General features: G+C 41.1%; 1 protein-coding gene across 1 annotated transcript in view; it reads left to right on the forward strand.

Annotated features, from left to right (window-relative positions):
* LOC147019901 (protein jagged-2-like) overlaps positions 1–15605 on the forward strand; it is a 150275-nt gene extending 134670 nt beyond the window's left edge. Inside the window, exons 24-26 of the mRNA XM_085894735.1 lie at positions 12518–12655; positions 12958–13099; positions 13261–15605. Coding sequence (XP_085750861.1) covers positions 12518–12655; positions 12958–13099; positions 13261–13712 — 732 coding nt within the window. The 3' untranslated portion in view covers positions 13713–15605. The remainder of the gene's footprint in view (positions 1–12517; positions 12656–12957; positions 13100–13260) is intronic.
* Positions 15606–16683: the final 1078 nt, after the last annotated feature.

The raw sequence follows: 16683 nt of genomic DNA on the forward strand, positions 1-16683 counted from the left end.
TTGACTTTCTGTAGGCACTGTACATTAAAGTCGATCAAAAAAGAGCAAAGAGTTCCATTAAGGAAAATCTATATTCATGTAGTTTTTCAAAAAATATACTAAAAGAAAGTATTTGATTTCTCCCAAACAAAAGTTTATTTACATTTGGCAACAAGATACTCCAACAGACAATGGGGAAACCCATGGGTTCAGATTTGACCCCTTTCTTTGCAAATTTGGTTCCTGCACATGTGCTGTCTGATTGGGTCGAGAACGTGCAGGAATGAACTAACAACTGCATGAAAGTGTGGAAACATCTTGAGATTCATTGATGATTGACCAGCAGTTAATGATGGGTTTGTATTTGATCAGCTTCATCATGATATGTACAGTATATCCAAAATAACTTGAATTTAAAAAGGAAAACCAAACTCACACTTCAGTTTCTTTTTGGAATTACAAATAAATATCAATAATAGTAAATTTCACACCAAATTATTTAGTAAACGAGATGCTTTTCCATTCCACATTGTATCAATGCCTTAGCCTGGTGTGTTGGCGCAGTGGTTAGTGCAGCGGCTTGGGATCCAAAAGGTCCTGAGTTCAAGCCCCGTTGGGCCACTGAATTAATACACCAGGGGGTTGACTCAGCCTGTCATCCTTCCGAGGTCGGCGCAATGAGTACCAGTGTACTGGGCCGGTGTATACCCCGGTTAAAATAGGTGTACCATATCCCTGTGTCGTAAGAGGCGACCAGGGTTGCGTCAGGAAGGGCATCCGGCGTAAAACATGTGCCAAATCACTATGCGGATCATACGGGTGATCCGCTGTGGCGACCCCTAACGGGGGCAGCCGAAAGAAGAAGAAGATTGTATCAATGCCTTTCTTAGACAACAATATTCCGAAGAAGTTATTCTATGGTTAGTAGATTAAAACAACTAGTCAGATGTATGCTAACACGGGGAACTAGTTAGCAGATTAATACAAGTTTTCTTTCAGGTCAAAAAATGGCACCAAATAGAATTAATCAAATATAATACAAATCGTAAAAATATTATTAACAAGATATTTATATAAATACATTATTTTTAAAAATATATATAAAACCTATTTCAGTGGTTGCTTGTCGACAAGGAAGCAGGTTAAAAACCCGTTTATAATAACCGTTTGAATAGTTGGACAACAGTTTGATTGATCCAGAGGTGGGTGGGATGGTCGTGTTTGTTGATGGACATGTTACATTGAATGTAAGATATACATGATTTAATATATTATCATGTAATGGAATGTGTGATGGGAGTTGTAACTATGTGATAATACATTAAGTACTCTAGTGAGTAAAGCCTGATGGGTGACGTTGCATTGATGGGCTGACTGCCTGGATGCAACTGAGGTTGTGGATCTAATGATGTCGGTAATCTGCTGGTGTGGATCCATGACTGGGGTTGTGGATCCACCGTTTGGAGAGGTTCTGGGCTGAAAGGATCGAAAGAAACCTCGAGGAAGAACGGTGCCCAGCTGATGATCCGTGCGGTCGGGAAACCATTCAATTGCTTTCAGATGAAGGTTCTTACTTTAGGTTTTGAGGTTTTCAATTTAAATGAAGTTGAATATAGGATGTTGTGAAATTAACATCATTTACAGCAATCCTTTAAATTATATAACATTTTAGGAATAGCCGATATTGTACAGTTAATTGTGTGTGTCGTTGATTGTTATCTCCATAACTTGGGTTTCAGAAGGTGTAACGGAACTCTCCCAGGACTCGAAGTATCCACCTTCGTTTCAGTGAAGGATCGTGATTCCGACACTAAATTGTGAAGTTGGGTTGTTAGAGTTTTGTTCGGAGGGATCTTTTCAGGATCGTCACAGAGCCCTGGACAGCCTCCAACTGTAGTTGGTGGGTGATAATGTTCCCAGGGATAGTTTTTAGGATCTTTGTGAGGTTCTTCTTTATCATTCCCATTGCTCCAATTAATTATCCCTGGTACAATTTTGGCGCTCCTCAGCTTCCAGGATCGTTTCACTTCATTCTTGAGGTCTTGATGTTTGGTCATTTTCTTGATTTCTGCATTATTCAGACAAAAATCACTGAGTAATGAAACCTCGGTTGACAATGCCTTATTTTCCTTTTTGTATCTGAGTACTATGTCTGCTAACAGTGCAGTTTTTCACATCCCGATAGGAGGCAGCTCGTGATTTCTGTTTCTACCTTGCAAAATCTACACCTGTTTGATTGGCTCAGTCTGACCATTTTGCTAGAGTCATTTGTGTTGTGTCCTTAGTCCTGAGCATTTACAATTATTCGTTCTCTGTCTCAATTGATGTGTGTGTGTGTGTGTGTGTGTGTGTGTGTGTGTGTGTGTGTGTGTGTGTGTGTGTTATTACCCTCCCCGAAGGAGAGGGTATTGCATTTGGGTCTGTTTGTCTGTTTGTTTATTTGTTTGTCTGTTTGTTTGTTTGTTTGTTTGTTTGTCCGCACAGAACTTTAGTGTTTTTCTCTGCAACCGCATCTCGGATTGAGACAAATTTTTCACCATAGGAGTGACCACTCATGTAGAATGTTTGAATAATAATTATGACGTCATAGGTCACGTGGTGTGGCAGCCATGTTGGAAAAACAAGAAAAACTTTGGACCTCCGTATCTCTGAAACCGCACCAAGGAAAAAATTGAAATTTGGCACATAACAAGTACTCCTCATGGGGAATGTGTGATTTTTGTGATGTCATGAATACATTTGTAGAATGCTACATCTGATCAGTATGAAAATTGTTGAGGGTCATCTAGGGATAAAATGGTCCACAGAAAGAAATTTGATGACATCATCGGCCACGTGATTTGGCAGCCATTGTTAAAAAATATTAACCTTCAAAAATCTTCTTTGAAGTGGCTAAACAGATTGAGGAAAAACTTTACATGTATGACTACTCATCCATAAGGAACAAAAAGTTCACACTTATGACATCATAGGGCACATGGTTTGGCAGCCATTTTGGATTTATCCTAAAACGTATAAAAATCTTCATTTCCAGAACGGCTGGACAGATCGAAGGGAAACTTCACACAAATGTTCCCCAATCCGTGGGTGTACAAGTTTCTGTTAAGGAATAATTGAAAGTCACATGGTTTGGCAGCCATATTGGATTGAATAAAAATATTAAATAATGTTTTCTCTGGAACCGCTCAATCAATTGACGTGAAAATTCACAATTATGATCTAGTAGTGATGGGGGATACATGTTTTAAATTTCAACTTGATTGGGCACATGGTCTGGCAGCCAGAATTGTTTGTTTATTTTTGATGTGTGTTGTTTTTTAATTTTTTTGAAGGCTTAGCTGTGCCTGGATGCATTTGAGGGTAGAGGAGCAGCAGCTGAAATGTGAATCCTATCCAGGTTCCTCCTGATGACTTCGCCTTTGTTTTTTCCTTGTTCAGGTTCCTTCTGATGACTCCAACGCAGGACTTCCTTTTGTCTTCCATTTAATTTGAATTTAATTTATTTCAATCCCATTCTAAATTCAATTGAATAATAATAAACGTCATGGGTCAGGGTCAGGTGTTGCTCAAAGCGGGACATCTTGGTACCCGGTCATTACTGCCAGCAGTTATAAAGTGACAGTTCTTTAATGATGTCTCTTATTAATTACGTAACTTACCAGTACACAAACACCACACAAAAAAGTCCTGGCAAGGGTCTGCAATCTCAGATTGCTCTTTTTCTTGTTATATTATTAGAATTGTGTGTGTGTGTGTGTGTGTGTGTGTGTGTGTGTGTGTGTGTGTGTGTGTGTGTGTGTGTGTGTGATGGAATTGTTGGGAACAGAAAATGAACAGCTCCTAACAGCTCAGGGGTTGGGGGGGGCGGTGGACATGTTATTATCATGATTATTGTCAATTATTATTGTTAATATTATTGTTATTTATGATAATGTTCATATTATACTGCCAGCAGGGGCGACCAGGCACTGCCCAAAGGTGGAGAAGGGAGGGAGGGAGGATACCTGGCGCTGCCCGGTTGGGTGAGCTTTTCACAGCGGTGGTTTCAGGACGTGTTGGACATTGAAAAACTATGGAGTTATTGGCCTCATGGCGGTTACCTTTTGCCTGTGGGCCGGCCCCACATCCCAATATACAATGTATCGTGGCCTTTGGTGCCCTCAAAACAGATGTCAAGGCCAAAGTGTGGTAGCTTAAAACGTTACCCGGATTCCACAATCCGGCGCCTCTCGGTGCTACGATTTGGCTTGAAAGAGTAAAGTGCAAATGCACAAACAAACATACAAACACATGAAAATATCTATAAGATTATTATCATTGTTCTTTTTCTTGTTGTTCTTGTTACTTTTGTTTTTGGAAGCGGCCTTGGGAAAACGCCATGTTAACATGGGTCGACACTCAAACTGCTGCATATACACCTGAACGTGGTGTTTTCCCCAAGGATGAAAAGCCAGTAAAACATGGGCAATCTGCCGGATCTTTTTGCATTTGAGTCTAAAGCATTATAGGCTAAGTGACTAAAAATGTATAAGTAAGACAAAAAGGGCTGAATACAAATGGAACTCAAGCATGTAGAACGGTGCACACATGTGCAGCCACATACAAAACCTATGAGGAAACAACATTGTTTGAATATGTGATTTGTTTTATTATGATGATCATCAAGGGCAATGATTCTTATTCTGTTTTTATCGCCACTCTACTTTTTGCTGTACAACACTGTCCACGTCCAAAAGCATCTGTTGTGATGAAGACAAACCCTCTTGAAGAACTTTCCTTGCAACTTGTTCAGTCATGGCAAAGCAAGGGCAGATTGGAAACTGTCGATATACCATTTTGACAATAAATATGTCCTCCGAAGGTGAAACTGCAACGTGTGGCATGAACAGTTGCTTTCTTTTGTGAACCCGAGTCACCAGAATGAGATGGTCATATAATTGCGTCTCGGTGTAACGTGATCCATTGCAATGATCATATATATATATAGATCAAAATTGTGGAGTAGCATCACACTCATGGAATGGTAAAGAAAAGGTTTGAACAAGTGTGGGCCCAAAGAGGAACAGCACAGGTACAGTGGTTAGTGATGAAAGTGAGATGGCAGGCTTATTAAAGGTAGTTATTTTGCTTCAACGACATTATCCAAAATAACAATCAGGAGAATTGCCAAGAGCTGAGAGTATCTATCCAGGAGGTGAGGAAAGGCTTTTACAGAAGATCCAGGTTGGAGTGGAGGAAGTAAAGGAACAGCTACAAAATCTAAGAGTAGATAAGGCTTCGGGTCCAGATAATATGCACCTGAGAGTATCGAGAGTAGTGGCTGAGCAGGTAAGCGAGATATTAACGGATATTTTCAACTGCTCTCTGGAGTCAGGACAGGAACCGGAGGATTGGAGAGAAGCAAATGTAACACCATTATTTAAGAAAGGATCCAGTGAAGAATTGGTAAACTATCGACCTGTTTTACTTCAGTTGTGGGGAAGGTGTTGGAGGCATTAATTAACAACCAGATGAGGAACCATTCAAACAAATACAAACTAATTAAAGGTAGTCAGCATGGGTTTACCAAGGGTAGTTTCTGTTTAACGAATCTTTTAGAGTTCTATGAAGCAGTTTCTCATTGGGTGGATGAGGGAAAGGCAGTGGACATAGTAGATGTAGACTTTAATAAGGCATTTGATAAGGTACCACATCGGAGGTTGTTAGCCAAAGTAAGGGCTGGTGCAGTAATTAACTGGATCAGTACATCGGAAACTGGCTTTGTGGTAGGAAGCAAAGAGTGGCCGTGAGTGGGAGGATGTCTTGCTGGGAGGATGTAAGTAGTGGGGTACCTCGGGGATCAGCGGTGGACCATGATTGTTCATCATTTACATCAATGATTTAGAGAGTGGGGTGAAGAGTAGGCTTTCCATATTTGCAGAAGACACAAAGCTTGTTGGGAAGTTAGATAGCAGAGGGGGTGGAGATTCAGGAAAGTATTGGTACTTTCATTGATTGGGTAAAATATTGGCAGATGGAATTTAACCTGAAAAAGTGCAAGGTGTTGGGGATGGGTAAGAACAATGAAAATAGGAATTATATAATGCAAGGGGCAAACTTGGAGCATTTCACACAGAAGGATCTCGGGGTGGTAATAGATACAGAGGGTTCGGGGTGGTGGGGGGGGGGGGATGGTGTGGGGAGAGAGTAAGCAGACAGGACAGTGCCAGGCAGTTATAGATAAAACAAACTGTATATCATTCCCTTTTTATTTGAGGCTTTTGGAAGAGCTAGAAGAGAGAATGGATCAGGACGCAACAGCACAAAAGGAACAGCAGAAAGAGACGTGGGGGAAACACCAACAGCATGGCCAAGGGACAAAATGGAGACGGACAAACAAGGGATGCGGCTAAGAATGAGGGCTTGGGGAGGACGACGTAGCGGGTGGACAAGATGGATACGGAAGGAAACTCTCAGAAGCAAATAGGAAACAATTTGGAATTTGGGGGCAGTGAGGTGGTTTAATGAGGGTAGAAAACATCATGGTTTTGGATAGGGATGATCTGAGATGATGGTGAACAGCTGTCTTGAAACCCTGGAGGGAAGAATGAGATTTAAGAGAATGGGGAAGCTGGTTCCACAGGTGGGGAAAAAGGAACGAATGAGTGGAGGTGAGTCGTGATTCTGGATTTAGGGAGTTTCATCAGAAAGAGGTTATTGGTAGATGGTGTGCGCCCTGCAGAAACATGGGAGAAGGGGGATGAAGTCCTGAGAGGGCAGAGGGTGCAAGACCAGAAAGGAGGTGGAAGAACACAGAATGAGCACAGACCTGTCTATGATGGTGAAGTGATAGACCCATAGACAGTCTCAGCTTCATCCCGGGAGATTCGTAATGATCTTGAAGGCCTTGGTTTCCATGGTTGATCTTGAAGGCCTTGGTTTCCATGGTTGATCTTGAAGGCCTTGGTTTTAGGTTGTATTCATAGCAGGATAAATTATCAATAGGAGGTAGTTTTAACAGTGCCGATGAATTTACGAATCCTCATCTACAATAATGTGTGCAGTTTTGGTCACCTCATCTCAGGAAGGACAGAGCTGACATAGAGAGGGTTTATCATCGGGCTACTCTATTGATTCTGGGCCTACTCATATATGAGGAGCAGCTGAAGGAGATGGGGCTTTATACATTAGCAAGGAGGTGGTTATGAGGGGATATGATCGAGATGTTTAAGATAATGAAGGGTGTAGACAACACAAGTGCAGAAAAGTTCTTCAGTAGAATAGACAGTGATAGAATCAGGGCCATAGCCTGAGAATAAAGAAGAGGAGAGTTAAGATGGTAGAAGGTGAGGGTCTTTCACTCAGAGCAGTTAATGCCTGGAATAATCTCCCTGGAAAGGTAGTGGCAGCAGAAAGAGTAGGTAAGTTTAAATTGGAATTAGATAGGTACCTGTAAATATTGGAGATAGAGGGGTGTAGGGATAATGGCAGAACTTGTAGGTAGCTTGAGTACGGATGGGTGATTGTGTACAGCTGTACTGAGTGTGATGTCTATGAGAGTGTCTCGTCAAGGGATGGTGTGTGGTCGGTGTTACATATACTTCACCCGAAAACTGCCTTCGCCCACCACCCCCCCCCCAAAAAAAAAGTGAATAAGCCTGCCACACTTTTCTCATCCCCACTCCTGCAACAGCCGACCTATATGTTGATCATTTTTGATGGATTGACAGATTTAATCGGGTGTTGGTTTGGCACGGGTATGATGAGCCAAATGCCTTCCTCCTACATCTAATTTTCTTGTCCGCACGACGTGAGACAGGACTTTGCAATTGCCTGTGTACCTGTGTGTCTGTCTGTCCAAGCTATAACTTTTTTTACCATTTAATCTTTTGTGATCAAATTTTCAACAAACCTTTATTATAAGAATATGGACAACACAATTCAAGACTGTTACTGTTTTCTTTTCTTTTCATTGTTACCCCCACCACCGAATATGGAAGGAGGTTATGTTTTCAACCCTTTCTGTCTGTTACTTGCAAATTGAAGATTTTTGAAGTATATTGGTCAGTCAAGTTTTGTTTTTCTCTCTGTCTGTTTGTTACTTACTAAATCTAAAGATTTCGTAACTATATTGATGACTTCCGTCATCTGTTTGTGTGTTTGTTTGTTTGTTTGTGTGTGTGTTTGTTTGTTTGTTTGTGTGTGTGTTTGTTTGTTTGAAGGCACGATAACTCGAGAACGGAAGAAACTACCAATGTCAAATTGCACCACGTGATTCAGGAGGGTGATTGCTAGTGCTGATTAGATTTTGGTCAAAATCGGTCAAAGGTCAAGGTCACAGTGAGGTCAAACATTCGATTTTTGATGGTTTGGTACAGAATCATCGTAGAAACTTCTGGTTTGCGTCGCTACCTTCTCGAGAGACAGCTTTTATTAGACAAGGTCAGAGGTCAAGTTGACGATTTCATAAGTACCAGTCTATGACTGCTTGTTTGACAAGTATATTGATTGCTTCCGTTTGTTTGTTAATCTGTCCACTCACCTTTAATCGCTTACAGGTCACAATTTTAAAACGATCTTCACGAAACTTCACCAACTGGTGGAGTTGATGGTCCGACAGAATCTTATTTATTTTTTAAGGTCAAAAGGTCATCATAGGCCAAAGGTCAATAACTTTGTACAATTTCTAAAATCCTCAATTTTCATCCGATTGACTTCAAATTTGAAGAGGATTTGCATATCAGGTCACTGAATTCAACCACCAACTATTTTTGAGGTCAACATCGGTCAAAAGGTCAAAATAGGCCAAATTTCTAAAATCAATTTTTATCCGATTGACTTGAAATTTGAAGAGCATCTGCATATGAGGTCACTGAATTAAACCAACTTTTTTTTTGAGGTCAACATAGGCCAAAAGATCAACATACACCAAAAGGTCAACCGATTGACTTTGGGCCAAATTTGGTTGACCAAGAGGTCAACCGATTGGGCCAAATTTCCAAAATTTTCAATTTTCATCCGATTGACTTGGAATTTGAAGAGGAGTTACGTGTTAGATCACTGAATTCATCCACCTATTATTTTTGAAGTCAACATGGACCAAAAGATCAGCATAAACTAAAAGGTCAATGCAGGCCAAATTTCTAAAATTGTCAATTTCCATCTGATTGACTTTAAATTTGAACAGGATTTCTATATCAGGTCAATAAATTCAACCACCAATAATTTTTAAAGTTAAAAGGTCAATATAGACCTAATTTCTAAAAGTGAGAGATCATGCCAAAAACTATATACATCATGATATCTCAAAAAGTTGTGGACGAGTTATAACAAAAATGAGTTGGATTTGAGTTGACTAGGTGACAAGAACAAGCCAAATCGATTTTGGTTCAGATCCGGCCTATCAATGGGATACAAAACGTAAACTGTTCAGCTTGGCAGTAAACAATGTTCCAAGTGCCGTTCAACTTCGTTCTGTTTTTCCAAGTGCCAAATCTGAATGATTTTTCATTTGTTTGTCAATCACCGATAGGTCACAATTCCAAACCGATCGTCACAAAACTTTACTAAGCTGTAGAGGTAGTCTCAACTGAGAAGTCTATTGATTTTGAAGTCAAAGATCATCTTGAGGTCGAATTTCTAAAATCGTCAATTTTCATCCGATTGACTTGATTATTAAACAGCAATTGCATAGTGCATTACCGAATTGGGAAACCAACTATTTTTTTGAAGATCAAGAGGTCAAAGGTCAAATCAAGGTCAAACTTCTAAAATCATCAATTTACGTCCTCGTAACTTCAAAAATAAACAGCAATTGCATAGTACATCACTGAATTGGGAAAACAACTATTTTCGAGGTCAAAAGGTCAAAGGTCAACTCCAGGTCAAACTTCTAAAATCAAACTTCAATCTGAAAAATAATCAATTTTCATCTGATTGACCTGAGCTTTGATTAAGATTGCCAATTTTCTTTTTAACGGAAATGGATAATTTGATGTATCCATGGCAACCTATGGAGAGGGCAGTGGATTATGAAAGTATCGTGCTCTGCACAACATCTTTTTCTTGTTTGTTTGTTTGTTTGTTTGTCTGTTTGTTTGTCTGTGTACAGGGTATCTCAAAATGTTGTGCATGGATTCGAACAAAATTTGATGGAGAGGTTGGGTGCGTGACAAGGATTAATTGACGAGATTTTAGTGAAGATCCAGATCCGGATCCATGAAGTTTTCAAATGATTCTTCACCATTGAGTGATAGGGCTAAAAGATATACAGTATATGGGACATTTTCACAAAAGCAGGTCAGGTAACGGTAAAGACTGTCCGAGAATTTTTATCAAGCATACATTGCCCAGTCAGTGCAGAGGCCCTTATGGTGATCCCGCATTGCTGACATCATTTGAACATTTTTCTAGGCCTTATTAGGGGTTCAAGCACTATTTCGAGAATATCAAAGAAAGTTTATTTTTGAGTTTGTTCTTTACCGTTACCTGACCCGCTTTTGTGAAAATGTCCCATATAGCACAATATATCAAAAAGTTATGGACGGATTCAGACAAAACTTGGTGGACAGGTTGGGTGTATGACAAGGACGAATTCGTTTGATTTTGGCCAAGAACTGGATATACTAATTTTCTCATTGAATCTTCACTATTGAGAGATGGGGACAAAAAGGATATACCGTGTAGCATGATATTTCAAAAAGTTATGGAACAGATTATGACAAAACTTGGTGGATGACTTGTGTAGGTGATGAGAACAAGCCGATTCGATTTTGTTGAGGTCCGGATTCGGATCCAGCCTATCAGTGGATCCAAAACATAAACTGTTCAGCCTGGTGGAGGTATGTGCTGTACCGAGTGTTATTCGAGTTAATCCTTGTTCGTCTTGCCCTGACGGCACTGCAAGACTATTGGTGTGTGTGTGTGTGTGTGTGTGTTTGTGTGCGTGCGTGCGTGCGTGTGTGCGTGTTAAAAAAAATGGCTCTGCTGTCTAAACAGTTGCAAAGGCTCTGCCTATTCATCATGGGCTTCGCAGAGCTACAGCCCCTGACATCTCCATATATGATTGTACTGCAGCTAAAATTAGGAAGAAAATTAAACTCAATTTTCTCGACCAGTCCACCCTGGAGAAGGAAAAATCCATGGAGAAGTATTTTGGGCTTGTTTTCCCTCACCTTATGAGGGAAGCCGTTTTTATACAGAAAAGGTAAAGAAATCAAAACATTTAAACAGCTTGGGATGCACACCTTGACCACACTGCCAAAGTACACAGTCCAACAAGACTGTCCCATGAGCAGACACATGCAACTTTTCACAAAGACTGAAGTCCATGTTCAATTGAACACACACGTTATTACCCGAAACGGTCAGAATGCATGTTCCTACAATTAGACCACTTCTCAGAAGGAGTAGGTACGTACCCACGATACTCATGAGTGTGGAGCAATAGCTCCTCCCTGGAGTGGACGGCTCAATCCCAACAAGATAAGTCGAGATAAGACCCCATTGATGTAGTGGGTACCAGGAAGCAAGTGGACATCAGCTTTCGCTGCTTGCATCCTGATCAACAGGAAATACCTGCCACACATTAACCTGTCTGTGGTACACAAAGTAGTTGTGTGGCCAGCCAGGAAATTTTAATTTTAAAAAGGCTCTTCTGGATAAACAGTTGCATAGACACTGCCTATTCGGCATGATCTTGCAAAAACTACCTAGACCCCTACATCTCCATTGGATTGTATTACAGCCAACATAAGGAAGGGAATTTAATTTTTAATTTTATATACTAGTCCACCCTGGAGAGGGGGGAAACACACACACACACACACACACACACACACACACACACACACACACACACACACACACACACACACACACACACACACACACACACACACCATTCAATATTGTATCCAAGGTGCATCATGGGATAATACTTATTGTAGTGGCTCTCTCTCAGTCTTTGCCATACTGTTGACTGTAGCTGGGCACATTCCCTCCCCACCCCACATGTTGTACTTCCTTTGTAATAGTTAGCACAAGGTTAATATAATTTCATGCAATGTATGCCCATTGACCTATGTGCTATCATTGCAGACTTAAATTAGCTCAGAATAGTTGGAGAGAGTAAATTCATTTCTAATCTTCGTTGGGTGCTCTAACTTTTCATTTCTTCCATGTTTCTTCTTGTTCTTGTTCTTGTTCTTCTTCTTCTTCTACTTTTCTTTAGCAACCCCATCCATGATTATATTTATCAAGGTCTGATATTTCTTTTTTGGGATATCTCGGTTAGTTCAGTCAACCTTTCTCCCCACACAACGGTCTTGATAAACATTTGATCTTTTGGCATCTGACACCGATGTTGAAGGAAGGTGATCTTTTTTGTTTTGACTTATTTGCCAAACATTGTCATAAAACCGGGTTTCTATTGGGATTTAAGGATAATAGGGGAAAAATTTTAAATTTCTGCTCGATGGTCATGAGAATGCAAATTGTTGACATTACTTCCCATTATTTGCTATAGATTTCTGACCTTTGAACTGGCTGTTTGTCTCAGGGCACCACGGTGGAACTGGTGTGCTCCGATCTGCGGAACACAACGGAGATCCGTGGTCTTGCCTGGAGCCATCATGTCTACGTAACGTGCACGTTAGAGAAATATGATGTTTCGCAGGCTTATGTGGATGTCACCATTGTGAGTAGTGGACCTGATGCTCACAATGCGCTGTCTTGGATACCTGTTACACTTTTATGTTTACATTGTAAAACGCACATTCAAACATTGTTTCCCCAATCTGAACCTTTTAATTGTGTTCGAGTGTGTTTTTCTTGCTGTAGTTGTCACTTATCTGACTACCATGATGGTACGTCACCTGTATGCTATACTCAAACCACTTGCTTAACATCCGCAATTGCACAAGTTGCACTAAAACTGTATGACCTTTCAAAGGAGTTGCATTGAAAAAGCATTTGGGTCTTTGTGTCTGTGCTGGTCAGTCATCGGATGCAGGAGCAGCTCGGATCGATCAGATTACTGTTGTGGAGTCACGTGTTGTTGATGCAGTTTGGCGACTCAAGCTGGAAGGGAGTAAACACATGATTGCAGTTACCAACATACATACAGGCAATGAAACACCAGGTAACTGGCTTGATCACAAATCAACGAGGCCAATTAACCATTGTAACCTAAAGGAATAACGTAGGGAGTCCTCATGATGGATGATTAAGTGTATGTTTTGTGGGTATAATGTGTTTGATTTTGAACTGCAAGTTGTAAATTTGATGCTTGTGGCTGTGTAGGACAGTTGGTGTTTATCCTGAGTGTGGCTCTCGCCCTTGCCTTGCTGCTCCTGCTTGTGGTGGTCTTCATGTGGTACCTACGAAGGAGGCGCATCGCTAAGGCCCGGGCTGGATCACCTCATAACTCACCACGGCACAACAATGCCGGACCGCATCCACCTACGTGCTTCATTTACAATCCAATCCCAAGACATGGGCAAGACCGACCCATGTTGGAGGCAAATAAAGAGTTGGACAACAAACTCTCGGGGTCTGGAGATGACCGGCGGACTCGCAACTTGGAGTTGACAGAATTTTGTGTTGGCAAGCAATCATTACTGGAACCATTTGGCAAAGAGACTGGAAGTATACCGCCACCATTCTTTGGGAAAGACGCTTTGTCTCCTGGCGAGATGGAGCCACTTAGGACTAATCTGAAATGCAGTGTGCATTCAATTGAAGTGGATGTATAGCTGTTGACCCCGGAGGTGGGCAGTGAATTGGGGACCTGAATAAGGAAATGGATTCTGCCTTTTTATCTCCTCAGGCCAATGACTTTTTGCCTCCAGGCTGGGAGATAGTCACGTGATCTGTGTGACTTGCCAATTTGGATTGACTACCTACGGGGATACTCCTCAACCAACATTTCTCCTGTCGTACGTGCATGTGGAGGTCCTGGTGGTGATATCACACTGGGCGATGCAACCAATGCGCAGCGGAGATGCTGATTGCCGCTGGGCAATGGAACAATTTACAGAGAAAGTCAGCATTTATATCAGCTACGTTGTTTACACAAACGCCAAGTTCTCATGTCTGGGAGAGGGCGGGAGTTCAGCTCTCCACTGGTCTACCCCAGTGTGGCATTTTGTAAAAAGCAAAACTAGGTCATCCTAACACCATGCCCCTAATAATATCAACCTGGCTTGTTGGCCAGACCTAAAATCTGTGTAAGGTAAGGGTGAAGCAACATGACGCGAGAAAAACGGCATGACGAAGCAAGCAGACCATGGAAAGGTATTGATTACATTGGTTGGAATGCTGGTTTTGGTTAATATCCACAGCCCGTGTGAAATCCACCGACCAAACCCGACGGAGTCTGCGAGGAAAGCGAAATTCACAAAATTGCATTGTGAACGGAACCCCCCTGCAAACGCTTGCCTTTTCTTGAGTGTTCCCAGTATTGAGGAGGATATGAAGTGCCTTTGTCTTCGGGTTTTGACAACAGCCCTGACTGATGATCGTTAAACAGGGAGAAAATGGTGGTTTGTGTAATATAAATATTTGGAGCAATAAGGCAAAAATAGAAGAAAAAAAAAAAGACGACGGATTATTGTGTACATATTGTATATTTTTTTTGATCACTGTATATTGGAAAAAAAACCTAATGTTTAATCCTGAAACTCATTTTTATTTATTTTTACGTTACATTATTTGGGGGTCTATTCCTGCTCCCCTCAACCACCCCAACCCCCTGACCCTGACCGTATTGAATTGCTTGCGTACTCAGATTCTTCCAATTTTCTATTTTTCATTTGATCCAAAGTTTAGCTTCTATGCGGAGACCATCCTTTGCGATGTGCAGGGGAGGGGAGGGGGGGGAATTTTTGTTTTTCCCCCGATCTTGGCAGTGCCTTTTCGATTCTGCATCAAAAAGACTTTATTTATACCGAAGCTTGTCAATTGAAAGTGTTTGTTTGAGCAAAAAGACAACGGGTATTTCCTGGCATTATAATAATTATTATTATTATTGTTGTTATTATTATTATTATTATTATTAAGCAGTCGTGCAGCGCGCAGCTCAATACTAACCTCAAATTCACGTCGCATCACCAGCCTTCACTTCTCACCCGGCGCTAAAAGGAGTGCGATATCGGGCTAAAAGGGGTATGTTAAAACGGCCACTCGATGATGAGTGTAGAAAAGTTAATGTTTCAACCACACTTGCACACTTTTGAAATCTTGGCTGCGTCACTCAAGCTGATTTGATAGGGCGCTTGGCTTCAGCCCCTGGTGTTGGCTGAAGCAGAGATGAAGTGGAAGGAGATAGACTTAGACACCCAGCACTCCGTGAGACAGACAGCTGCGACAACGCAGGACTAATTCCGACTGCCTTTTTCATCCCTGTGGACGCTGGCGTCGCCACCAAAGAGATATGCTAGCCCCGCCACGTCACAGCATAGGCCTTAGGTGTCAGCATTAGATCAGATGACGCCTTTGGAATTCTGTAGCCACAATGCCTTGAATGTGCTCACTCAGAATTTTTCCTTTTTACTGTTGTTATTTTTGTGCTTTTTCTAAACCATGTAATGTCATGTTTTGCAAGAAATGGTTCCATCAAGAGGATCAGTAAAGGTATTTTACTTGTTTTTGGAATGATCATTGCAGGTTAACTGCATCGTGGATGCTTTTGGACTATTCTCCAGTCCAACCAGACCAGTGAGATGGTGCATTGACCAGGCCAAACTCCGGTGTGTTGTGAAAGTACAAATGAAAGGTGTTTTAATGTAATTATTTTTGATCAGTTTTTACCTCTGATGTGGGCAGGAGGTTATGTTTTCACCCCTGTCTGTCTGCTTCTTTGTCTATTTGTCTGTGAGCAGGATATCTCAAAACATTGTCGACGGATTTGGACAAAATTTGGTGGTCAGGTTGGGTGTGTGATGAGGATGAACTGATTAGATTTTGGTGAAGATCCAGATACGGATCCTCTTACGAGAATTTTTTCAAGTAATTCTTCACCATTGAGAGATTGGACCAAAAACGATATATAGTGTGATATCTCAAAACGTTGTGAACGGATTTGGATGAAATTTGGTGGACAGGTTTGATGTGTGACGAAGAATTGATTCAATTTTTGGGAAGATCCAGATCCAGATGCGAGAATTTCAAAAGTCCTGTTCTAGTTGAACTTGTTTTGACCATCAGTGTTTTTTTTTTGTTTGTTTGTTTGTTTTAGAGAATTCAACTGCTTCCTTGTAAACATCTCGTGCAGGATGATGTCCTGCTTCATCACATTTACTTTCCCAATGCATTCACCTGATGTTTTGTTTTTTGTTTGTTTGTTTTTTTTCCTGAAAATGCACATTTGATCGTATTTTGTCCAAAGTGAAATGGAAGGAAAAAGTGTTTCTTTAAAGGTGTGAATTTAATCTGAAGGAAGGTCAAACGTGCAAACCATCCCGATGGTCTGTGTTGTTAAAAATAACCATTCCCGATTGCAGAATACCGTGCCCTCAAGCAGCTGGAGAGTTCCTCATTGCTTCAATGCAAGGGTGCCTGTTGTGGGTTTGAAAGGTTAATTGGACATGACCAGTTTCCTTGCCCTGACCAGTTGCCTTGCTTAGGGATATATCTAATGTAATGAAACCAAATCGAAGGACATGATCAGTGATTATTTGTGTAAGTTCAAGGAATTCTGGATCATCCTTGCGCAACACACCATTT

This window comes from Eptatretus burgeri, chromosome 9 (assembly GCF_056783735.1).
Source record: "Eptatretus burgeri isolate ZD-2024b chromosome 9, Ebu_testis_v1, whole genome shotgun sequence".
Taxonomy (NCBI): domain Eukaryota; kingdom Metazoa; phylum Chordata; class Myxini; order Myxiniformes; family Myxinidae; genus Eptatretus; species Eptatretus burgeri.